This window comes from Homalodisca vitripennis, chromosome 4 (genome assembly GCF_021130785.1).
Source record: "Homalodisca vitripennis isolate AUS2020 chromosome 4, UT_GWSS_2.1, whole genome shotgun sequence".
Taxonomy (NCBI): Eukaryota; Metazoa; Arthropoda; class Insecta; order Hemiptera; family Cicadellidae; genus Homalodisca; species Homalodisca vitripennis.
Genome location: NC_060210.1, coordinates 92,802,501 through 92,829,028, shown reverse-complemented (window position 1 = coordinate 92,829,028; position 26,528 = coordinate 92,802,501). Strand labels below are relative to the sequence as shown.

Genomic DNA, 26,528 nt, shown 5'->3' with positions numbered 1-26,528 from the left:
AGGTCATGCAGTGTTCTCGCTAGGGTGTGTTATGATTCATATATTCAGAGGTTAAATTCGGCAATCCCGGAAAACATCAAGGCTTTTTGGGCGCATGTGAACTGTCAAAGAAAAAACCTGGGGATACCATCAAGAATGATTTACAATGACGTTAGTACGCAAGATCCTTCAATAATGTGTGACTTTTTTCCAGGTTCTTTGCATCTGTGTACCGGTTGCCAAGAAGTAATCCCTCTACATACCCTCCTCAGTCAAATGCAAGCTTGTCATCGTGCTTTGTTGATTGTACTGATATGGAAAAATGGCTTAAAGCTCTGGACCTCTACAAGGGTTCTGGCCCTGACTGTATACCACCCAGAGTCATAAAATATTGCTCTAGTGCAATTGCCCCCCACCTCACTATATTTTTCAATCTTTTTATGAGTAAAGGAGTTTTCCCCCAGATTCTTAAGGCTGGTTATGTTACTCCAATTCACAAATCTGGTGACTTGGGGGATGTTCAAAACTACAGACCTGTAGTTATACAGTCATGTCTGGCCAAAATATTTGAAAGCATCGTTTTGGATTTCATTTCTTTTTCTTTGAGGAGCTTTATTTACCCCGAACAACATGGGTTCTTTGCGGGTCGCTCCACGTCAACTAATTTGGCTGTTTTTCATAACACTGTAATCCAGTCCTTCTCTAGGAACACTCAGATCGACACAGTCTACCTGGATTTCTCTAAGGCTTTTGATCGTATTAGCCACATCCACCTGATCAAAAAACTTGAGGCCTTTGGGATCCATGGTGTTTTGCTTGACTGGTTTGAGTCCTACCTTAAAAATAGACATCTACAAGTGCGGTTTGGGGGAGCAGTTTCTGAACCGATACCCGTTCCGTCAGGCGTACCTCAGGGCTCACTCCTGGGACCTATTTTGTTCAGCCTGTTTATTAATGATGTGGGCGACAGGCTTTCAACTAATTTCTTGTTGTTTGCAGATGATGCTAAAGTCTTTGTTGAGATAACTGGTCCTGATGATTGCCGTAGATTACAAAATAACCTGGATGGTCTTGTAGAATGGTGTGTGTTGAATGATATGGACTTGAATCCGGACAAATGTTTTGTGATGACATTTACACGTTCTCGGTCAGCTCTTGAGTATGGTTGTGCTACTGGAGGTGCCCATCTGAAGCGAGTGGAGAGTGCAAAGGACCTTGGAATAATAATGGTACCTAATCTTGACCCTCGGGAGCACTTGCAACATATTTCTAAAAAAGCCAACGCTTCCCTTGGATTTGTCATAAGAGCCTCACGTGATGGTCTTTCTGTTCCCTCATTGAGACATCTCTTCATCTCGCTGGTCAGACAACATCTGGAGTATGCGTCCGTGGTGTGGGCTCCTTTCCATAAAAACCATTGTGACCTACTGGAAAGAATTCAGATCAGATTTTTGAAGACAGTTGGAGTCCGGCTGGGATTTAACTATAGGGAGGTTCCGGTGACAACGCTAAGGGATGCTCTTGGACTGCCCCTGCTGGTGTCAAGAAGAAGGTATCTGGACTTGATGTTTCTGCACAGACTGCTAAATGGTAGTATCGACTGCCCCGATCTCCTCGGCATGGTGGATCTGCGTGTTCCAGTCGGAGGCACCAGATCGAGAGACCTCTTTGGAAAGACACATCAGCTAACCAGCTACGGCTACCACAGTATCATCCTTCGTTTACTGAGACATGGGAACTCTGTTTCAGCACAGGCCGACTTCTTTGGCTCTTCACCCACTACCTTCAGGGAAAACATATTACACTCGTGATTATTCAAGAAATTTTCTACTTGTTCTTTTTCTAGTCTTCTCTTCTTTCTGTTCTTAGGCATAGCATTTAAAATGTATTTAGATCAAATGCTAGTTGGTCCCATTGTAGTTAACAGCATTTATATACCTACATATCAGTATTGTTGTTGGGTTGGTTGAAGTCAATTGTTGTTAGAGTTAATTTATTGATTGTTGCTTAGTCTATATTCTTTGTTGTTACTATTCATGTGTTTAAAATAATTATTTGTTGGAAATTATTTATATCCATCTTGAAGCTATCTAGTAAATATTGTTGTTAACTTTATGTTGTACTTTGTACTTTTGTATGTACTAGTTGCTTGTTTGTACATTTGGGTAAATGGAACTGACCCTTGATAAATAAATTGTTCGTGTTGAACAGGAGGGCAAACACAAGGTAAAGAAACAACTCAGATCTTATATAAAGATATAACATGTTTATTTCAGATATAAATCTTCACTATGTACAGGGATTATACAAAACCGATTTTTACATTTTTCTACAAAATGCTACCAAAATTAAAAAAAATCTAGGTAAAAATAAAACTAGAAAGTAATAATTTGACAGGAAAAATAAAGAGTTCAAAGAAATTAATTGGACGATTCTCTAATAAAAAATGTGTTAAATACTTTAGAAATAATAAAACAATTGTTTCGATAGCAATAAAATTGGGGTGCAACAAAATACACACTGAAGAGCAATAGGAAATAAATGGCAGCGATTTACACACTAATACTTCGGTAACCACAATATGATTGCTTTTTATCATAAATAAACTAACAAGATTTACTATATATATATACGGTTCATTCAAAATATACTCAGACTCTTTTCAACGATCATTAATATCTGCTTCACCTGTACAGTTTAATTTCTACATTAACAAGGGTGTACACCTAAAAGATTTTCACACTCAATAAAAAATGTAATTATATTTTACATTCGTTGCAACATTCCAGAACAACAAATTTCAAATAATTATACACTGATTGTCTTTAAATACAGCGTGGTAAAATGATACTCACTCGATGTGGAAAATTTGTTAGTATTTAAAGATTTTGGTATACATATTTATGGTTAGAATTACTTAAACAAATATTGCAGGTGAAAATTTATAACAATTATTGCTTTCAAACACCAATTTTAAAAGATTGTTAGGAATGTAAAATTTGAAAATGTAATGTTTGGGTTGTCTTATAATATTGGTACAAGCTCAGTTTATTTATTATCTTTGATTAGTTAATTACCAACAATTAGCTATCATTACCAATTAACCTTAAACATATCATACTATAAATATTTTAAATACTGTTTTTTGTAAAATAAAAGTTATTTCAAACTAATTTAAACTAAAATGTTTTTCTAACCTGAATAACTTGACATATAACTTAAAAAATGCACTCCTATAAGAGATTTCGCTGCAAAAACAGAATATATGCATAGTAGTACTCAATAATAGTAAAATAATCAATGCATTAAGACCAAATAAACTTCTCAAAAATAATAATTTATATCTGAAAATATAATGGTAATTATCAAATAAAAAAATTTAATTGTTCACTAAAAATTAGAAAAAGTTAGAAACTACAAATACGCATTTTATTGGTTACAAACGAATAATATAACATATTATAACATAATATAGTATGGTATAATATATTCAACAAATCCACATTAAAAATCTGCTTACAAAACCAATTTAATTAAATATATAAAATATTATAAAATATACCCAAGAGTCACGCTATTGTACAGCGGATTACAGAGTAGAAATTGGAATTGCAACTCTAGGAACTATGTTTCTATTTCAGTTATAGTGTAACAAAAAGCTTGGCAGTTGTCAAATGCATCTGTATAATTAATATTACATTCAACTTCCTCTCTTTGTCCCATGCTGGAGCTGGTGGTGTGGTCAATAAACAAGAAAAACAAACGGTCAGACGTATCGAGAAAAATGTTTCAAGTAAAAAAATTTAAGAGTAGAATTTGTGTTATATCATACAACAACCTAATAAAAACAACAATGACCGTTTCAATATTAAAAAACTTCTTGTATTGAAATTGTAATACAATTCTTATTTAAATGCAATAATTTAATATCGTTATGGATTATTCTATTGTATAATGATGACTTCTTTTACAGATTTTATTTTTACCACACGTACTCAATTTTTTACTTTGGTAAGTTTACTTACAAAACAAGATATTCTTATTCTACAAAAATAATAAATACTAACGTTAACTATAATAAATAATTAACATATTCTTGGATCACTTTGGTGTGGATTTACTAAAATGAAACTACTGTATTTCCTTAAATTTACAAAAATTTTCCTAACTAAATTATATAAATAATATATCTTAATAATAGATACTATACAAAATTTTAAAACACTACTTTTCTCAATAACCTTACATATATACTAATAACAAGGAAAATTAATTTTTCTAGTTGAAGTATCACTTTTGCACAATTTAACTAACAATAACGTTTTATGTCACAAATTTTACATGTTAGGTAGTAAATATGACTTTTTGGACAGTTCGAATATTAGACTAATACAACTTTACAATAATTTACAGATACTAATTTATAATTAAGAAATTATCTTAATACAACTAAAACATGTCTGTAACAAGTAAACCTTTCAAGGACTACTTAATTAAAAATACAGATCAATAAAATCAAACAAACTTTAGGTTTTGGTTTGTCCTAAGGCTTTAAGATAACGTACATTTTTCAAGAACTAAGATTACCTCCTTGGTTTGGGAATTGTTTTGTTTCCTAAATCCATTAAATAAGTTTTCATACGTTTTATGCCTTGTTCGTCTACAAACCTTTAATTCATCGAAAGGTAGATGTAGAGTGTATCTTACTTGACAAAACAATACATTGTCTACAGAAATAGAAAATAAAAATTTAATCATGAAGTTTCAGGATTAAAAATTCAATTTACTTGACTTTAGCATTACAACATTTCAGTACTGTCCAAACAGACGACGAAAGACATGTCTTGTTTTAAAAGCTTCTCAAACCGGTGTTAAGATTTTCCGACTGGAATAGGCGCTTTGTCGTTAAGTTGAAAAGTCATCTGTGGACAAAACAGATGACCGAAAATTAAAAAGGTTATTATAACAAAACACAAAATTAAAATCAGCCTAATACCTTATGGATTCTTCTGAAGTCTCTTATACAAAAGTCCGAAAAAGTAACAATCGTGCATTGATCGTTAAGAGAAAATATTAGATTTTACAACGAAAGAACTGCTTTTTGAAACGAGGAAAACACCTTCTGGGAACAAACAAGTTCCTAACGATCTTCCTGTAAACGTATCTGACAAAATTTCATCAATCTTTCCTCTCAGAAACATAGTGGCCGACGTAACTGCGTGTGGGGCTCTCGATCAGAGTGGCCTTGCTGCCGCTCCTGCGCTGCTTGTTCCTGGAGGCGTTATGATTGGACGAGGACAGAGAGCTAGAACTTACCCCGGAGTCACTGGACTTCTCGCTGAGCGTGGAACAGTTGCGGTTCTGGGGGTTGCCACTCTCGCAGGCGAGGTCGGCCCCGATATACTTGACGACTCCGACCTTCTCGACCACCGTGTCGCTCGCGGTCTTGTCGCTGAACACGTTCATCTCCAGGGTGTGACCAGGTCGATTCAGCGGGATGTTGGGTAGATAAGTTTGCTGCATGATCTGCGCAGCCTCCTTACAGCTGATGGCAGGCGGGCTTGTATCGGAGCTGCCGAGGTTGTTCCCCGGCAGTTCGCCGTCTACCAGACCCGACTGAGAGTTCTGGCCTTCGTCTGCGCTGCTGGTACATTCGTCAGGGGCTGAATTTAAACAAACCCAATCATTATAAAAATGCATCAAACTTTATTCACCAATCATCAATCCTTTCTTTAACATCAGTTTTTATGCCAAAATGTACGCACTATTGCTTCTATCCCATTCACCTTTTCCTCATTTTCTCACCTTCCTACGTTCATCCTCCCTTTGCATTCCCAAATGCTCTATACCTTTATCTCACTCTCTCCCCTCACGTACACGTTATAAATAACCCTAAAGGATATTTAAAGGGCATTTATCTTCAAATTTATAATTATAATTAGATGCCATTACAAGGAATTTTAACTTCTTCACTTACCTAATGACCACCAATTTCCTGCTACAATAACCAAATAAGTCCACATATCAGAATTTATAACGTTTTGATTGTTTATAATTACTTCCCCCTAAAATCTTTACCTCCTTCCTTATATAAAGCAAAATATCAAGTATGACAGTAAAGTTTATTAAAACAAACGAAGCGATTTGACACGTTTTTCTGAGTCTTAAATTGAGATAGCATTGAGATGTAAAGGTAATATGGGATACTCACCTACTCAGAATTACAGAATTAAACATAAATCACGTTTATTTTAATCTTAGTTAGTTTCTATCTTACTTCTAGCTACCAGCTTGCTTTGCTTTTTATTTTGTTTATATAAAATACATTTTAACAACAGATACTCTGGTCATCAATTTTAAATGTTCGCCCTTGGATTAGTTGAACCTTTTGTTAAAAGCCGCAGCAGACCTAATGAAGTATATAAATTCTGTTGGAATTGGATAACATATATTATGTACTTAATTAAAGAGTACTTCATTTTTAAGTAATATTGTGTAGATAAACGTTTGCCATACTATAGCTATCTCCAATAATATCATCTCAAAAACACAAGCTAGGGAAGACGAGATCTTCTTCTACTGTCATGCTGATCTATAGTATCATCCTACCTTACTGAGTACTGTATTTGAAAGTCACTGTAGTGAGAACAATTCAAGTCTTTACAACACATACCTACCGGTTTTAACTTCCACTTACATTCATATTCGTTAAGGACTTGTACGGCGGCCAGTATTTTGGCACGTTGTTGTAAATCATGGATGCCGAGATAATCCAAGTCCTTTTCTTCGATGTCGCAGAATGCGTCCAAGTCCTCGTAACCATTCAAGACAAACAAGGACATGTGGTCCTGCAAAACAAATCAAATGCTACAATATCGCTTGTTAAAATCAATCTACTGTAAATGAATACTTAAACATGATGTTAAAATTTACTGCCGCTTAATCCATTCTGCATTCCTCATAGTTCTTCTTGAACTACTAACTCACCTCCATGTGTATGGTCCTTAGCATCTGCTCTAGTGTCTGAGGTCGGTGTCTGCACGGCCGAGGCCTCAGGGATGACTCGTTCAACAGTTCCACATTGATGAACTTAAAATTGCCTACTCTTCCGTGAGCTCTGCCCCTCCACAAGCCGCTGGCGTTCATCGACAGTACCTCAATAATATCTCCTTTCTGAAATAGAATAAAATTAGTAATTAGAAAGAGCGGGTGGATCTTTATAAATGTACTGAGAAGCAAGGGCAGACAGAGAATAATTTGAGCTGATGGGTTTATGGAATTGTTTGACAAGAAGTTTGAATTCTTTACATTTAAATAATTCTTTCGTTATGAAGAACATTGAAGCGAAGTCCTTTACACTGAAATAAATTGTAGATGCAAGAGAAAATCAGTTGCTAGTAGGTGGGGCTGGAAGGGGACTCCCCATTCTCATAGCAATAATTATCCTATCAGGTAATAACGAGCAGAAGGACAAAATTAAGTAGATAAATAAACACTGTCACTCTCTCTTGGATTTAAGGATTATTTTCTCATGTTCGATAGCAGCATTTCTGACACTGTTGTCACTAATATACATTTTGAGGCAATGGCTTTTTATAGAGCGGCTGACAAGAAATGAATTAATTAGCCGGAGTCGGGATAATGTGGGAGTCTTTTTACTTCAGCAAAAGTACACGTATGAACTATTTCATACTTCAGCGCATCAGTCTACCAACTTGTCGAGCTTATCTCTCGGCAAGAAATATGTAAGACCTCTTTTCTGAATTTCGTTTTATCCAAGTTCTTTTCCTTGATTATCCATTTTCGTCCAACATTTTATGACCTATTACAAGTGTATAGTATTCAATAGGGTTGAGTTTCAAGATGTACCCAGACGTTAATCCCATGTGATGACTCTCCATTGGCCTATTGACATCACCTGGGATTATGTGACATAGTAATAAGCATAGCGTCTTCTTTCCCTGCCCCTGCAGTGCGGTGGGTCGGGGTCTTTCAGAAACCCGGGAGCGGTCTCAGCTTCTCTTGCTCATAACAGTCTCCAAAAATGTATCTCGTTATGTATTTTGTCTCTAGCTCTATCGTGTCTCTTTGTAATATGGGATTAAATATTATAAGACAAAATGATAGCATTATATATCGAATTCGCCACGTTGTAACCACCTGTCTACCCTCTAATGTCAGTGACTGTTGCGGTTAAGCATTTCTGCAACTTTAGCGGTGATTCCACAGGCCCGTATGTATCATGTCAGCGAATCGATCCCATGCGAGCCCCGACGAAGGGTGCGACGTCAGACGTAGCACGCCTAGCCTGTGAGAACGCCGTCGGTGAGTGGCATCATCACCATTAACCCTTTTCTATCATTAAAATGTTCTCCTTGTCAACCAAGTCTGCCTCTTTATTTTAATTGTTTAGTATTAAATGAATCAACAAATTTATGTAAAAGAGACTTCAAACACTAACCTTGAACTTAAGAATGTCCTTGTCGTAAGGGCTGGGGGTGTAGTCTACTAGAGCTCGGGCACGAGCTATCACGTTGGGCTGCTTATCAGAGGGGCTGACCCCTTCTTCGGAGCTGTGGTTGGATGACGGTGGAACCAGTGCTTGAGTGCCTAAAGTGGTAATACACTATCAGCACTGAATGGGATATTAACACAGACAAATGTGCCCATCAATATAATACATTATGTGTTTTAGTATATTTTCAGACTTACTAGAACCACTGGGAAGGCTCTCAGCGGAGCTGTGGTGTGGCTGGTGATGTTCAGGTGATCGCGGCTGGTGATGATGGAGGTGATCTGGCGACCGTTGGTGCTGGTGATAGTGATGGTGATGGTGCCTGGACGAGATCACCTTTCCTGTGACTCCCTCTCCCTTTAGCCCTCTTACTCTGTGCGCAACGGAACTGTTCCCAAACTGCAACAAATACTCGTAAATTGCAAGTGATTTTTTTTGTAGGCAAGTTGAAACAAACGTTCCTTCACAACAGAAAACATAAGTAGGATGGGAAACATGTATGCAGTTTATGATTAGGACAAGTGGTAATTAAACTTAGACAGTAGAAAATGTTTAATACTCGTAAGTCTCTCTCTATCCCCTTTTCCTCTTTCCCCCATCACTACTCTTTACCATTACCTCCATACCAAAGGCATAACTTTTCCAACATTCTTAGGTATAGGTCTTAGGGCTACTTCCAAAACAGCTTAGATATGCAAAAGTCATTGTTTCCCTCGTAAATATGCCATCTCATTTCCCTTCCTCCAATCATTACTTTCTTTAAGTAAACAGTTCTCTGCCAGTGTAAACATCTCTTTCCCAGTATAAACAATTAAAATTCCTGGTTTGCAAACAGGAGCACATTTTCATCATTTTTGGCTTATAATTATGAGAAAAATTGTAATTTTTTTATAAAAACTTTTAATTAAAAATGTTTTACACATAACACAGCTATGGTGAGAAGTGTTCTTTCAATGAGACAGTTGAGTTTAGCCCCCAGTTCACCTTCCTCTTAGTGCAGTGTCTGTGACAAAGTCAGATTTCAAACACAGTACTAAAGGGAAGGTGAACTGGAGCAAAACTGAACATTCACATAACAAGCTTTATTTTATTACATACATAAAATACATCGTAAAAAATTTGATGTTGATCTTTATAACATGGTTGAACGAACAAGACGTAGAATTTTAAAATATCGTGATGAAAAGTACTTGTATCCTTCAATACTTTACCATTCATTGTTCAAAATCGTATTTTTCAGTTTGAACTATACTTGTAGAAACTTAAGGTCTACCACTATATATTTCAGTAACCACTCACCGAAGAATGGACAGTGACGAGCTCGTCTTGCTCAGCATAGTCAGAGCTGTGGCCTGGAGAAACAGCTGATTCCCCTCCCTGAAAAATGGTTTCCATTTTCAGAAATTTTTTTACTTTTTTCTAAACAAATTAGTATAAATACAGTTTTTGAAAAGATTGTTGGAAAATGAAATTAGATAACTAATATGCATGGTAAAAACTAGTTTTTTATTCTGGTTATGAAATTAAAGTTTTCTATGTAAAATTGGATAAAATATATTTTTTTAGAATATTTTTTTCTTTTTTACACTTTTAAATGTTTCGGAGAAAAACTTTTTGGAGTTATAGTCCTAAAGAATTGTTATAGGTAGTTTCAAAAACGTCTTCTTCCCTTTATAACAATTTGAGTAAATGAATTTAAAATGTATTAACGTTAGAATTTTTTTGTGCAACAATGTGTATTAACATTGTATATACTCAAAACCTTCTCAAAATACAGGAAATTAAAAAACGACATATATATATATATATACATATCTTGCTTTTATTGTGTTGGTTGACAAATTTTAATATACGGCAATCAAAGTAATAAACAAATCCCACATTCAATGAAACTGAACACACTTAAAGAACGCGGTTAGTTCAACACATCTAACAATGCCTAACATTTTTCTAAAATAAAAATATTAGTTTTTTTGGGTCTTTTTCGTTTAAGGGCCAGCACCTTACAAACATACTATACCTGACTGACATTTAATCGTTTTTTGGTGTTATTAGTTCGTAGGGCAGTAGTCCAGGTACTACTTCTAGTATAAACTCGTCTTATCTTATCAGTGATAAACGCGCGCCGTTTATCTTTTGCCTGTAATGAAACCTGCGTTATGAGTTATACTTAGTTTTTCTTGCTCAATAAAGCGTGATGAGTTGATCTGGGCTTCGACTTTGCAAGCTCGAGCTATTTTCTTTTTTTTTCAAAAAGAGCAAGCAGCGCAAAGCGCTGCGCAGCGGGCAAGCATCGCGTAATCTGAGTTTTAAATAGGCAAGCTATGGTCTTTTGTGCTGGCCCTTAAACGAAAAAGACCCGTCTTTTTTATTGATAACCGGAAAATTTTGATCGTCGACTTTGGTTAGTATACTGGTAGTAGAGCAGTGTTTTGAATATAATACACATAACAGAAATAATGTTTATTTTTTATGTATATTAATAAAAAATATGCAAAATACAATAGAAAGTAATTTTTAAACGGACGTTGGCATTTTTATAATGTCCAGTCACTCGGGTCGGCAATTTATGGATGATCTTAAATTGTCTGGAAGTTAGCACTTAAAACTTTTCAAGACAATATACGGCATTCATTTAAATCTAATTAATTACATACTTTATTTACATATAAAACAACAAACTAATTATTGCTATAAGCTAAAAACAACATAAATTATCGTAAGATTAGACAATTTATGAATCGTAATTCTATTAAATATTTATTAAACGTAGAATAACAAAAGTAATAAAAACAGGGTGTTCTCACATTGTAGTTTCTTAACCTCTGGTAATGATCAGTAGTTTCGGATCGACTTGTTTCCATCGACAGAGATGACAGTCTGGAACTAAAAAAATTACATTATTACATGCAGATCAATAGTAATATTAACACGTTTCATATAACTTGTGCTAACTAAAATAATCATGTTATTACGAAATAAACAACACAAATATAATATAGGGTCGGTGCTCATAATCTTAAGAGAACACGATTGTTTTCTTCGAGAATTAATCTCAAAAAGAAGAGTACGCTTGAACAAAAACAAATAAGGAAAATACATGATATACTTAGTAAGGTGTTTAAAAAATTAGTGTAAAATCTGTCCACTACTCACAACATAATGTAATTTTGTAGACTAATCTTCATCTAATTTTTCAGGGGTTTTAAGATGAATACGACAATAGTTATAGTTAAGGAAACTGTATAAAGTGTTTAAACCAGAATCCCTTTTAGTTCAATATTAAGTACATATTTGGAATACTTTTGAAAAAAGATAAAAAATCACTTATTAGGGAGCCACTTAAAAAGGATAACACGATACGTCTTTGAATTTTTAAATATATTTGAAAATTAAAATTTGCGTTTTTATATATATGGAGTAGCGTAATAACTTAAACTGAACCGAACGGTAACAGACACCCTAATTTGGCGTTGTAAAAATAGGAAACATCTTTAATTTGAATATGTTTAGCCTCGTTTTGAAAGAATATAGATAATAAGATAAAACCAATTTCAAAATGTTTGGTTTGAAACACGCTTTAAAATGATGTATCGCTTGACCTATATTTACATTTTAACTGTTCGAGATTCGAACCCATAACCCTCTATTTCAGAAAAACTCTGTATGTTTAAATAGTTAAAGTTAATCTTATTCAAAACCCGATAGCTCACTTAGTGGGTTTACAATTTATTTGGTTGTTAAAGCTCATACGTTCCCTGTAAATAGTGGACGGGTGATCTGGGACAAGCTGTACATAACATTTTGAACTGGGAGTGGTTTTGTGCTCTAGGTCATTTTCAATGAAGTTTTCGGTTATTCTCGGTAAGTGTTTTCAGTAGTGCGTGGACAAGCTTTTGTACTAATTAATTAGGAATAAAACAATAATAACAATGTGTTGTAATTTCATATCATTCATCGTCAACAATGCTGATTGACCGAATTTCTTTTAGAACATGTCTTTCCAATGTGAAACTCACCAGACGCTCTGGACATCAGAAGCGGCGTAGTCCCCGCTCTCACGGTTGTTTCTTGCGTGTGTTAAAGGTATCAGAGTTGGCGGAAACGGACCGGATTGAGGTAGCAGCAGCCCCCTCTGGTGGTGAGGGAGCGAGATGTCTCCAGCGCTACGAAGAGAGATCACCGCACTCTCCCCCGTGTTGCGGCCGTCCGTGCGGACATTCAACGTGAAACATACCCTGTGGGTGTTAAAAATACATATTTACATGTAGGAAATCTTATGATAGCCAGGCGGTAGCAGCAGCCCCCTCTGGTGGTGAGGGAGCGAGATGTCTCCAGCGCTACGCAGCGAGATCACCGCAGTCTCCCCCGTGTTGTGGCCGTCCGTGCGGGCATTCAACGTGAAACCCTGTGGGTGTTATAAATACATTTTTACAAGTTTAATATCTTATGACAGCCGAGGCGGCATCAGTAGCCTCTCTGATGTCGAAGAAGTTCTCACTTCTTCCCCCCGAAGTTCATCTCTGTCTCCCGCGCTGTACAGCTTCAAGAACTGGGAAATGTCCTTTTCTTCGGATGTCAAAAACTTAACAGGATGTTACAATATAAGTTTTGGTGTTTGAAACGTGAAGAATATGGCAACCATTGTGGAACCGTTGGCAAATATCCAAAACTCTGTTACTCCTTCGAATCCTTAAAAAATTATATTCCACATTGTATTAACCATTCAATTTGTAAAACGTACAATCTATCACTCACTCATTAATGAAATAAAAATGTATTAGTTAGTGACTCAATCTGCGTGATTCTATCAATATAAACATGCATTGAAAGAAGAACAAACTGAAAGAAGAAGCATAAACTGCTTGAAGTTTCTAACCTGAATTATATCCATCAATAAATGTCTACAGTGTAAAAACATTGCAAACGATTTTAGATTGAATTCACTGAATAAAAGGTGGCCTAAATATGGAGGCTATTATATCATTTTTACATGTACATGACATCTGAAATTTGAATTACGTAATTGCTTTTAGGCTACCCACTTTTCATGTAAATTACATATCCAGTAACCGTCACAAGTGGCTTTGCATATCTGTAAATTTCACTACCCAGGAAAGAAGAGCATTCAGTACCTGCTATTGTTGGCAGTCTCAGCCATGAGGAAGTCCTCCGGGTCGCTCTCGTAGGGTGGCTCGTCATACCAGTGCTGTCCTAACCTCTGCATCTCGTCGTCGTACATGTAGGTGTCGTCGGCAGACCTCCCGCGCCCCAGTTGCAGCAGCCCTTGCCGGATATCCCGCAGGATCTGTTGGTGCGAACTTATTAAGGACACCTTTTCTCTTAGAATCAAACCTTTATGAAGATTTTTCAACAACGATTTAATACTTTTCTTACAGAATAAAAAGGTACTACATCTTTATAGTTTAAGCTACCAATATATAAAAGGAACGGAAGGTGAATATTGAATATAACATGAAAATGGAGTTGCGGGACTGACCAACAGAAGTGACTAACTACTTTTTTTAACGGACTGTGAATATAATGTCTAGAAAAAGTCTGCTAATTATTAAATAGTTATATGTTATATTTTTAAACAATATGTGAAACTCAATTCTTTAACATGAAAAAGGTTTTTTTTATGTTCCATTAATTTAATTATAGTTTTGTATTATTTTTAAGATTTCAAGTATTACAATGATCACTGACTTCTAAATATTAAAGTAATAAATTCTTATACATTTTCCTTTTTATCGGTACTCGTATTATTAAGTTTCTATAATTTGGTCAGTGTCATTTTCACTACAATCTCATATTTTCGAAATAATTACTTCATTTTCTTGGTCATTATATTGTAAAAATGAAATTCTGGGTTTATTACAACTGAAATAAGAAATAAAAATTCTGGAATAAATCTTGCTAAATGTCTTGTAAAAACAGCATCAATTGTTGTTCCATATCTCGTTATACTATGTTTTTATCGTTTTGAGATCGTCAAATATTATTATTTTTTTTAAATGGCAAATAATTGGTTTGAAGCTTCTTCAGAAAACTTTATATTGAAATCTGTTTGTACGTAATTTATTTTTTAAATGAATGTAGGGTAAGCCCAAAGTAATTAAGTAAAGGTTATAATTATAATCAACAGAAACACTAATTTTCTTCCAGGATTAAATTACACTGCGACTTTGCTAGCTAAAAAAATGTAATCAATTTATTTTTAATCTTCTTTTAAATCTAAACAGTACAAAACTAGTAGTGTACTGGAATAGGAGTTATTATTAACCGTATTGAAATTGAATTTATAATCTGATTAGCTATTTTGTTATATTGTTATTAAATGTAGTTAATGAATTTTATTTGGGATTCATAATTAAATAAATTAGCAGTTTGTAAATGTATTCAAAACAATCCATGGCCCACCAAAAGAAGTAGTCACTTCAATAAGGAGCGACAATAACCTCACTAGCACGCTTGGACAGCTCCTGAACGGAGAAATGTTCTGCCTGACATCAGAATGGCCGCGATAGTCCCGCCCCTAACGGTTACAGAGCAAAAAAGCGTGACGCTTTGTTCCATGACGCGAAACGAAAGTTTTCCCCGTGCAAAACATACATCCATAGCCCGGTAAAAGAAGTAGTCACTCCAAATGAGAGGAATTATAACATTAATCCATCTATTATAAATGGAATTACCCAGAAATTTATTATTTAATTCTTCTACTCCTAAGTTTATTTGGGAGAGATATACACGTTAGTTCTTAGGCTTACACGGCCGTGGTCACTACTAACATCAAAGTATTCCGGTCCACAACGGTACGAAACATCGCATGTACAATTAACTCCCTGAATATTTCGGCCTCGCCGTGGAGATACAGCCAACAGACAACTTTTATGCTTCGATTAACATCTATTTGAAGAAAGACGGCTCTGTAAAGCAAGAGATAAAGTAACAGATTTACCGAGCATTAAATTGTGATGAAACCAAGAAAGGAGAATAAAGGGTATTAACCATTTTTAAATGGTTACATATTTTTGAAAATTTTTACCAAAGTGTTTCTTTTAATAAGAACTTTAGAATTATGTTTGATAATTTACAGTTTTACATTTTGTAAAGTAATTTTTATTTCTTTGCGATAATACTTATAATAAATAATATTTTGAATATTCAGTTTGGTGCCCTAACACAAAAAGTTTAGAATAAATCTAAAACTAAGTTTTTTCGAGGTATTTCGTGTAAAATGAGGTATGAATGATAATTTAAACTTCCAAAATAAAAACATTTTTGAGACGATTTAATTTAGGTAATTGTTCTGTTTAGATTATTAAAATCTAATAATTTAAAAAAACATAATTTTATTACACGATCTAAAAACACATTTTGTTAATTTACAATAGGTTGTGATTGAGACATACTCGTGTTATATAGCGCAATATTTACGTCAAAATATTTTTGTAAGTTTAGCCATGTTACATTAAAAATACTAAAATTATATGCAGCCTAGAATTTTATTTTGGATTATTTCCCGTATTGTATAAGAATCAACAGGAAGAAGGGGATTTTTTCATTTGTACGTTAATTCCATAATTTATTTTAAAGTTACGTGTGCAAAGAATATTATAATTTAGTGGACATCAGAGTGCACTGTACATTGTTTAGTGCGGGGTTGTTGGGACACTAATTTAAAACAACAACAAAGTGCTGTAAAAGTCCTGCGACAGGAATAAAAACGAGAGGGAAACAGCTGACTGGGGACAGATAAAGCCAAAATAATACAGCAGAGGTAAGGAGGGTAGGGAAGTCTGGTCTCGCTGAACATTGCTGAGGCTGGATATGACACCGAGACCTGTAAATACTACACATTCTACTCTTAATTATTGCATTAATTAGACAAGTGATCTATTCATAATATTCATTATCTAATTAAAACACCAACTTTCCTGATTATTAAATTATTACAGAAAAGCCTTTACAAAGTTTAAAATCTCAGAACTATGCAAAATATAAATTTGCAAAAATGCGAATATTGAAACAAAATATGTAATATTGCTTTTAGTGCAATTGCTCAAGTACCAAGTGAATTGTCATGAATTTTATAGTGACTTCCCAACAAAATGTCATATTAAGAATGAAGGGCTTCAATAGTTGTAGCCTATAGGAAAATGAAAAGTCGAAATAAATATAAACATATTACTATATACCATGTGTCATAAATATTACCACGCCACTATTAACTTTTGAACAGAAATGTGAAAACCAACATCCATGGGTGGATCGTTACAAAAAACTATGGTAACTAAAAATTATGGTATTTGGGATATATTTTAATCACTAATCCCAAATGAGGGATGGTGGCTGGAGTAAAATAAAAAAACAACAATGCCACAAACCAGAGGTCTCTATGGCGACTTGTCAAATTTTATTTTTAAAAGTACATTAAAAATCCATTTTTTAACAACATACTCTTAAATTGTATTTGATTTAAAATTTGTTAATTACCTTAACTTCATTTAAGGCTGGGCTTAAGTTCACATTTATCCCAAAAATACCATGCTCTTTAGTCTTATAAGGACTTCCCCCAAGGGTATTGGTTGAAATTTTTGGGTTAAAATGTCAATTGGAGGAGGGAGAGAGTTTTGGACACCTGGTATATATGGTGTATGTTAAAATATGTATACATTTCTTAAAAAATATGAAATTAGGATTAGTATGGAATAGAACAAAATCACATTTTTAACAATATTGTAGATGTAATAAAGGCACCTTAAACTAATTCTGGACACTTTTAGGGGAAAAAAGCCAAAGCTATTAAGGTACGAGCAATAAAATGTTAAATACATTGGAAATACGCTTTAGTGTATCCATTCAACGGTATTCATTCAACGTTTAACTATATTTAAACTGCCTTGCAGTAATTTATAATCTAAATTAAGCTTTTCAATTTTTTCAACAACAGATTTGATATTTTAATTCTCTTTACCTTACATTTACATAATTAATATAAATATTATTCACTGAGTATCATGAATTTTTCCTACTTACTTAATTAAATAATCAGAAAATAACGCTACTTAACTAACCACTTCTCGCATTCATAAAAAGATTATTAGGTTGAAAACGGAATGTGCAAATATTTCATGGCCCATCACTCGCTAAATCTAGATGTAGCCGTGCTCGAAATGTAATATAGCCCGAATGAGATCGCGGGACAAGGCATGGAGAGGCAATATGGGAATGTTGCTGTCACACTCAGTGACTCTTCGTCTCCAACAGGGTGGAAAAACGCAAACAGTCGGCATTGCCTGCAGTATGAGTACTGGGATATTTATAGCACTCAGTAACTCTTCGTCTCTAACCATGCGGAAGAACGCAAACAGTTTGCATCGTCTCCAGTATAATTGCTGGGATATTTATATCACACAATGATTCCTCTATTCCATCAGGATGAAAATCCCAAGCAGCCGGCATCGCCTACAGTGTGAGTGCTGGGATATTTTTAGCATTCAGTAACTCTTCGTCTCCAACAGGGTGGAGAAACGCTAAAATCCGGCATCGTCTGCAATATGAGTGCTGGGATTATTATAAAACTCGGAAAATCCTTGTTTTTAACAAGATGGAAAACACAAACAGCTGGCATTACTTGCAATATGAGTCCTTTGATTGTTATAAAACTCGGCGAAACATCGTTTGTGACAGATTGGAAAAACACAAACAGCCTGTATCGCCTGTAATATGAGTGCTGGGGTATTTATAGCACTCGGTGAATCATCATTTCTAACACAGTGGAGACTCGCTAACAGCCTGTATCGCCTGTAATATGAGTGCTGGGGTATTTATAGCACTCGGTGAATCATCATTTCTAACAGAGTGGAGACTCGCTAACAGCAGGTATCGCCTGTGATATGAGTGCTGGGATATTTATAGCATTCGGTGCCCCTCGATTCTAACAGGGTAGAAAAACGCAAACAGGCGCAAATATCGAGGCCGAATGAATGCTTGGATATTTATAGGTAAATATTTACCCTTTAAAAGTTTTAGTTATGAATAAAAAAACTCACCTCTTCGTGTTCTCGGTCAAAACGTTCTTTCTTCTTGAGGGCTTCTTGAACTTTTAGCTGAAACAATTTCTTTATATAAGGTTTTATAAAAACAATATTTTCATCAAAACATGTTACTATATATGTTTATTGTAATAGTATGGTACAAATGAGAATTGTAAATACTTAAATCTTCTTGAACCATTTTTAAGGCTTAACTATGTGTCCATCTTAAATTTAAACAGCATGTGATTTTGAATGGACCATTATTAATTCATTCTGTTAAATAGTCAAAGACAGGTATGGATTGAGGCCAATGTCTGTTATCTATAAAAAATAATATACAGTATTTCCACTGATTTAATTTTCAAAAAGTTTGAAATCAGAGAAGAACCCCTAAAATAATTGTGCCAGCGATCTTTAATGTACTGTTCAAGCTAATCTAATTTTAAAAGTCACATAAAAACTATATTTTATTAATTTGTGATAGTAATCTTAGACATTTTAAACTAATAATTCTTCAAAAGTGAAAGAAATTGTACAGGTACTGTACGAAATGCTTCTAATAGAACCATTTATTGCTACTTAGATACATGAGCAGTCCACTTGTTAGGACCTAATTATTGAGAAAAATAAATTACAATTTAAATCGATTCGATACAGATTAATTTACTTGGGGTACTTGGGGCTATGTTTTAAAGTGAACCCGCATATACTCTCAGATATTCAGTGATTTACTCACTCTGTGTATCGTCTCCTCGAAGGTGTTGGATGAACTCTGAGCCTTCTGGAGGTACCTGAGCCGATCGTAATCCATGGGCGGCAGCAGGGTGGGGGGAGTGTCCAGATTATCGGGGGTTCCGCCCTAGAACATGTCCATCATCGGTAAGAGCTACATAGATATAGTAAAAAAAACTTTATTCTAAAATTCATTCAACAAACTCTCCCTTCATTACACAAAGTGTTCTAGAATGGATCCTTAATTTTTGTCGAAATGTTTTCTATTATTTTAAAGGACCATTCATAAGAATATAGAAGTGTACTTGAGCTCCGTATGTTAATTCATATTTTAAAATATAATATGATTTTACACGATAATGTTGTATACAAAAATTGAATGAGACAAACAAATGTTGATAATTGAAAATCTTCTGTAAGATGCATTACAATTAAGTATATTAAGCAATCCATAACAAGCATGTTATTATACATTAACATTTTAGTTTTTTACTTTTTGAAACACTATTCTTAAAAAAGTATAGCATACAAATATTAGATAATATTTTTTTCTATACAAATAATGAAAGTTGTTTGAATCGTTGAATCTTTAATATTAATAATTTATTAATAACTGATTAAGTATGATTTGAAAATTAGAGAAGATTAAACCAATATGCTAAACTTAAAATGTTATAATTTTTCATTATAAATTTTTTACTCAAATCAGAAAGATGGGGCTTTAAAGAGGTTATATAAACTTTCTGATTGGGTTAGTAATTGTGGTCAATAATCACGTACAAACCTTTAAGTAATAAATTGAAGATATTGAGTCTAAATATTAAATAAGTATTCCTTGAACTTTCGCCTGCCCTTATAAAGTGATGTAACGTACAGTTTCTTTCACTCCATAAACAGTAATAATTCATCTAAGAACTTACCCTACTTGCAGGTAACCTTGGTGATGAAGATTTCTCTTTTCTGTGTGTTGTTAAATGCCTCAGAAACCTCGAAAAGCTCGTTCTCTTTTTACCTGTTCGTTCTGAAAAAAAGAAAGTATATAGAAATAAATTGAAAATCTGTATAGAAAGACCGATTGCAAGTTTTCGTTTTAATGCAATTTTAAGAAGTTTTCCTAAGTAATATAATAATTTAATCAATATAATGTTTCCAAGCTATAATGTGGTTGTATTTAATGGAAAACCGTCTTTGTTCAAAAGACCAACTTATTTTATATAATTCATTTAAAGATACGTAAGGGCCAATGTAATTTTTTCAAGCGTACAGGCCTGAACTTTTTATATTCTATAAAACCAAATATATCATTGATATCATTGTTGTCACGGTTCATAATATCAAATAACTTGGGGTTTTTTCAGCAAAAATAAAAAGGAGTTCTCCTAGCCGGTGCTGGAAAAATCCTTACATTTAGTAGAAGCAAACACAGGTAAAGCGGAAAGAGGCAGAATTTTTTTAATTCAATAAAGGACAATCAGGGCTATAATAACATATTCCAAATATAGGTTTGTAATATAGGTTTGTAGGCGTAAAAGAGAATTTGTACAGCTTTATTCGAGTATGAAATAAATTTTCCGTTTTAAAATTATCGCTGAAGAATTAGACAGCCATAATTAAACAATTTATAGTTACTTAATTTGTCTCTTTGGTGGGATAAGTTTGGACTTCAGCAGAAACCATAAGTAATGAAACTATTGAACATTAAGCTCCGTGAGTAAACCTTTGATCGAGCAGAAAGGTTTATATTGAAACGGCAACGACCCAGACTGTAAGGAACGTTATCTGTGGTCAGTTCTGGGTAAACGGGTACCTTATCTAGGCAAAACGTGTTTGAGAATTTGCTCATAGTTTCAGAATCGACTTTTGTCCCGATTTAGCAGAAAAATATTTCACTGTGCGCATCACAAGAGAAAAATAAAAGAGTAATATTTAAATGATTTAATTATTTATTTTAAGAAGGAAGTTTAGCTTATAAAAATACGTAGCAAAACACATACATTGTGTGAAAGCATTTGTAAATATGATGATTTTCTGGTGTTTTCTGTAATAGTACATTTTATGATCCAAAATACATTATCATACTTCAAACTGAAACTTATGCGGTAAAAAGTATAGAACACAAAAAGTTAAGAGAAAATATACACACCTTCCTTTAATAAACGAAAAGAAACTTCAAGTCAATATTACTAGTGTTGTTTATTACAAAAGAAGTAACAAGATATGGTAGCTGAACACAAGACGTTCGTAAGTGAAACTAAATTACTTACCATTGGGAGGGAATTCATAAAAATACGCTGATCTCGGGCTCAAGCAGCTATAACAGAATAGTCAAAATAATAATACAACATATTATACACAAATATACATTTTATAATGTTTAAATTATTGATTACATATAAAATTTTTACATTATACTACAAGAAACGGAATAAGGAATTAAAAAGTTAATACACTTTAAGTTACAAAATTAATAACAGTTTTTAAAGAAACTAGCTAATTTTTTTTTGTTAACTTAATCTAAGAATCACACACAAATAGTATCGGTTGTAACTAAGCTAAATTATGCGGAGGAAAATTCTGTATTCTACGGGGATATAGTTTGGATTTTTTAACGGATGAACTTGTGATAGATACTATACATTGTTATAAAATAAGCTGTTTAAGATTTAAAAGATTGTTAGTGCTCTTGGGAGTATTTTTATCTCTCTCACCCCCTTTCCCTTGGTTACATCACTGTTAACGTAATTTTTGCACTATTTATTAGTGCACTATTACTAAGAAAAATGTCTCATAGTTTAGTACAAATATGTACTTATCAGATTTTTCCTAACTTTTACGTCATATTGAAAAACGACGAGCCGTCGTGCGTCGTGGGAGTAGAGTGGTGTTGATTACAAAGAGTAATTAGCAATAGTCAACCGTTTATTGGCGTCCAATCATTGGGGAACATTATTAGTGTCAGCGCCTTTGTTAACATATTGTTCCCGGGGTGAGTTATCATCATATTTGTGTAGAGTTACCGTTAATAACTATAACCTAGTTATACAAATTACTCAACTAATGATATATACAATGAAATTTAAATTCAAGATCATATACTATGTCAAAGATCTATCTAAATAGATAAATAAATTTCTGGTTTCCAACTTTTTATGTACACGAAAATAAAATTATTTTTCCTGAGTTTGGATAAGATGAAACTTCAGTAGTGCATACATTTCACTTACAATATCTGAGATTAAAATGTGTAGTTCAAAATGAAGTCGCAACAAATTATCAGCGTTTATCTCTGGATAATGTCGATCAGTTGCCAAGTGCAAACCGTCTATTCGTCTTATCCTAATACTTCAGAATGTGTGATCCTTGTAGATTAAGTGATGTTCGTGACAGTCTAATGAAATCTTACGTGACTGACTTTGTCGAGTATAAAGTAGTTGTCGTGTGTTATTTTGGTTTTTGTTAACTGTGAAGTGTAAAAACAGACTTCTACCCTGTTCTACATCAGCTAACTTCATAAAAAGGTCACAAAACACATTCATTTGTTTAAAAGCTAAATTTATTACGGTTACTTCATTGTTTTGCTTAGTAACAGAAATTGGATGAATATTGCCATTTTGCTGTTTTCTCTGTAAAGATAAAAATTATTTTAAAACATTTCTAAGCTCCATAAAACTATATATGTTTGTTTTCAAATAAAATTCTTACGGTTTGGTTATTTTAGATTTTCGAAACATCTTACATTTTATTATGATGCGGATACTTTTACGTACATATTTCACCTGCAAATGGTAAATACAATGTATGTCTATGCCGTAAAAATATTTTATTTTTCTTCAAACTTATATAGATAGTTTTATGTCAGATTCTTAACAAGAAATATTAGATACATATCACTGTATAAAAATAGACTACTACCATAAATGATTTTTATGAAATTTAGGTGGGGACCCTGTAAACCTAAAAACTCAGCACACATTTTTCAACAACTGATATACGCTTCCGGGAGTTGAGGAACGTGACACATTACTCACTTCTGGTAGTTCTGCCTAGGAGTGATGACTAGTTTGGCCTGTTGCTGCTGCCGCTGAAGCATCTGCTTGCCGTAAACTCCGTAGCCGGCGAACCCGTAGATCTCATCTTCCTCCTTGTCAGTGAGACAGCTGGACGGCTGAAAAGATTTTAGCTCTTAACTGACGCTAAAATTAAGGATCAAATTACTGACAAATTGAGAGACAATTATAAAAAGGTGTATCGCAGGAACATCGCTCTAAAGATGTAACGAATTCTTATTTCCCCTGCTAATCACTAAATACTAGAGAACACAACGTAAATGTAACTTCTCTTAGTAATTTTACCAGACTTGTACAATATTGTTTGTCAGTGAATCATAGTCTTTACAGAAGATATTGGTAATACTAAAATTGTAGAGTAGAGTTTAAAGAAGAAAGAAAGAGAGATTTTCCAAATAAACATAAGTGGTATCAGACATCTTTAGAATATATATTGAACAGGTACCTCGTAAGTCGTAAGTAAATGTCCATTATCAGCCCACATTCCTTATGTATTGGGACTACCTTAAGAAACTGGAATATGATCTAGTTACGTCAGAGTTATTTACTACACTATTACTGACATTATTATTACTGTATTATTATTTAATTGTAATTGCTTACTTAATAGGCACTTTTTCAATCATTGTGGCATACATTTTAGGCTAAAAATATAATCAAATAAAAGTCCTACACAATTTTTGCATTGACCTAAAATATTAACAATAAAAAATTATTATGTTTTACAGTCCAAAGAGAACGCACAAGTACGAAAGGTAGTTCAACAAAAAAAATGTTATTCTTTATATAAATAATACTGTATTTCTCAAGCTGTCTCCGTTAAATCTAGACATCAGGAATGACATCTTACAATATGAATAACATGAAGCGTGATTGTTTGTTGTTGTACCTCAAAAAAGATACTTTCTATGTATTATAATATAAATAACTTTTAATGTAACAAGTAGCTGAAAATTCCACTACGTACATCATTTCCTCGTCGAATATTTTTCCACATTTTAGTAAAGTTGTAAGACTTACCGAATATTTGCCAGGCACGTAGATAGGTTGGGAGTGAGAGGTGGTTAGGGGTACCCTAGTGAGCGGGGTGGAGGGGGCAGGTCCTGGAGGAGTGGTGGGGGTCCCGAGGATACGTATCCTGGGGGACAATTCCGCCCACTCTCGCCTCCTCAGTTCGTCCAGGTGGTCTAGGACGTCCCGGTAGTGAGTGTTGTACAGGTCCGCGTACCTGGAGGCCAACCCTTCTAGGTACCCACGCTGCCCTTCCTGCAACCACAGGAAGTGAATTTTAGGATTATCATTGACAAAATGTTTTAATGTCCAATAATTTACATATCGATGAAGGTTCACGCTTAAACTTGTATCATAATATAAACATACTTACGGTTTATATAAAAAAATACATTAAAACATGAATATAAATATGAATTAGTATTAAATAAAAGAATTACTGTCAGTAGAAATCCCAAGACGTTAATAAATCATTTCCTTATAATAAAACAAACCTTAACATCCCAACCAATGCCTTCCTGTTCTATTTTGTTCAGATAACATGCCGCGATACCACAGGAAATGCCGACATTGATTTTAATGTCAGTGTTCCACTTTCGTTATTTCGGATATGAATTTTTTGTACTCTTTTTGCAGTGATAACGCTAAAGGTTATTTTCTTCAATGTTGACTGCATGCCGTTCGTCTACTTGTCACGTATCACTTATCCTACTGTAAATTATATTTACCCTATGTATTTGTTGTAAATCCTGTTTATGAGATAAATACAGTTTATTATTATTATTACTCAACTATTCCTTTGAGTGGCAGTCTATTACCGCACTTTTTAGTTTATAAGTGTTTAATGTAATACAGTTTTTAAACCTGAAGAAGAGACATCTTAATCATCGAAACTTAGTAACATATAAATCTGTTCAACACATAACGATGGCAAATTTTCATGTCAAAATCCTACTATCCTTTCAATTCACGAATCGTCAATAATAATCTTTAACAAAGAAATAATTTTATATTTTATATTTACCTACATGGACAAATTGAGGAAATCTTTGATGAACTGTGATAGTAGTTCTAAGATTATACTATTATGATGATACTAACGCCTATTGTAACACATAAAAAGACAAGGCTCTAATTGGTCGGTGCATTGTGATGATATCAATGCTATTTTTTATAATATCTCAATGCAAAACAAACTATTCAAACAATCACCATTATATACATTTTATTCTATAATTTTAAATATTATATGACTGACACTCAAAATTGTTTAGGACTAAATGAATAGGTTCAAATACACAAAAATATATTTACGTGCAGCGAAACATTCAGTAGTTTTTACGCGTAGGAAAATAAAAGTAAGCAAAACTGTCCAATCGTAATGTTTTAATACATATTTTATATTTTAATATCTATTTTGTTACACTTGCTGATATAAATTAATTACTATTCAAAGAAGGTGAGATACCCTCAAACTGATTATATGAATATGAATAATCTCTGAACTACTAAAATGTCAAATCTAGAGAAATATGAAAATATTAATTTCAAGTTTTACACCGTAATAAAGATTTCAAAGCAGACGTTTTAAAAAGTGGGCTATCAGATTATGCACGGATTAAATAAAGTTATGAAAGATGAGTAAACGCCAAGTCAAAACTAAACTGAGAAGTTGTTGGCGGCAAAGTTGGTCGGCGAGAAGTTGGCGATAAAGTGTAGATCCCACAACTTGAGCAGGAAAATTACCCGTTGGTACGATACCACTTAACGATATATGAGTGGAAAACTTTACTTAGCGTGTGGACGACAGTTCCTTTGAAATAATTCTGGAGGTTGAGTCTCGAGTGTTTGTAAGCTGATATTCTAAAGACAGAGGTCACCTCTTTCATTAAGAACGTTTTCTTTAATTCACCGCTGTTAATAATATTCAAAGCGTGTATTTTCGTAAAGTGTTCATACTTCAGTACGGTTTTCTATGAAATTTGTGAATACCAGATTCAGTCATAATGAAAAATTAAAATTAAAGAAAAGAAAACGTTTCAAGACAGACATACATTGTTACCTCACTGGTAGAGATGACAACAATATTAATTATTTAACTCTCGAAGTGAAACTCAAAAAAGCCTAGACAATTAAGATATTTCTGTAATTTCTTTAATTGGAAAAGGAATTACACTATCG

General features: G+C 33.8%; 1 protein-coding gene across 1 annotated transcript in view; it reads right to left on the bottom strand.

Annotated features, from left to right (window-relative positions):
* Nucleotides 1-2,225: 2,225 nt before the first annotated feature.
* The window catches only part of LOC124361123, a 37,931-nt gene continuing 13,628 nt past the window's right edge, over nucleotides 2,226-26,528 (bottom strand). The window contains exons 5-19 of the mRNA XM_046815157.1: nucleotides 24,357-24,602; nucleotides 23,298-23,434; nucleotides 21,534-21,580; nucleotides 20,190-20,290; nucleotides 19,274-19,396; nucleotides 18,553-18,609; nucleotides 13,630-13,802; nucleotides 12,514-12,732; nucleotides 11,302-11,380; nucleotides 9,794-9,871; nucleotides 8,692-8,893; nucleotides 8,441-8,589; nucleotides 6,967-7,152; nucleotides 6,677-6,827; nucleotides 2,226-5,642 (exon numbers count right to left, since the gene is read on the bottom strand). Of these exons, the coding sequence (XP_046671113.1) occupies nucleotides 5,158-5,642; nucleotides 6,677-6,827; nucleotides 6,967-7,152; nucleotides 8,441-8,589; nucleotides 8,692-8,893; nucleotides 9,794-9,871; nucleotides 11,302-11,380; nucleotides 12,514-12,732; nucleotides 13,630-13,802; nucleotides 18,553-18,609; nucleotides 19,274-19,396; nucleotides 20,190-20,290; nucleotides 21,534-21,580; nucleotides 23,298-23,434; nucleotides 24,357-24,602 (2,433 nt within the window). The 3' untranslated portion in view covers nucleotides 2,226-5,157. The remainder of the gene's footprint in view (nucleotides 5,643-6,676; nucleotides 6,828-6,966; nucleotides 7,153-8,440; nucleotides 8,590-8,691; nucleotides 8,894-9,793; nucleotides 9,872-11,301; nucleotides 11,381-12,513; nucleotides 12,733-13,629; nucleotides 13,803-18,552; nucleotides 18,610-19,273; nucleotides 19,397-20,189; nucleotides 20,291-21,533; nucleotides 21,581-23,297; nucleotides 23,435-24,356; nucleotides 24,603-26,528) is intronic.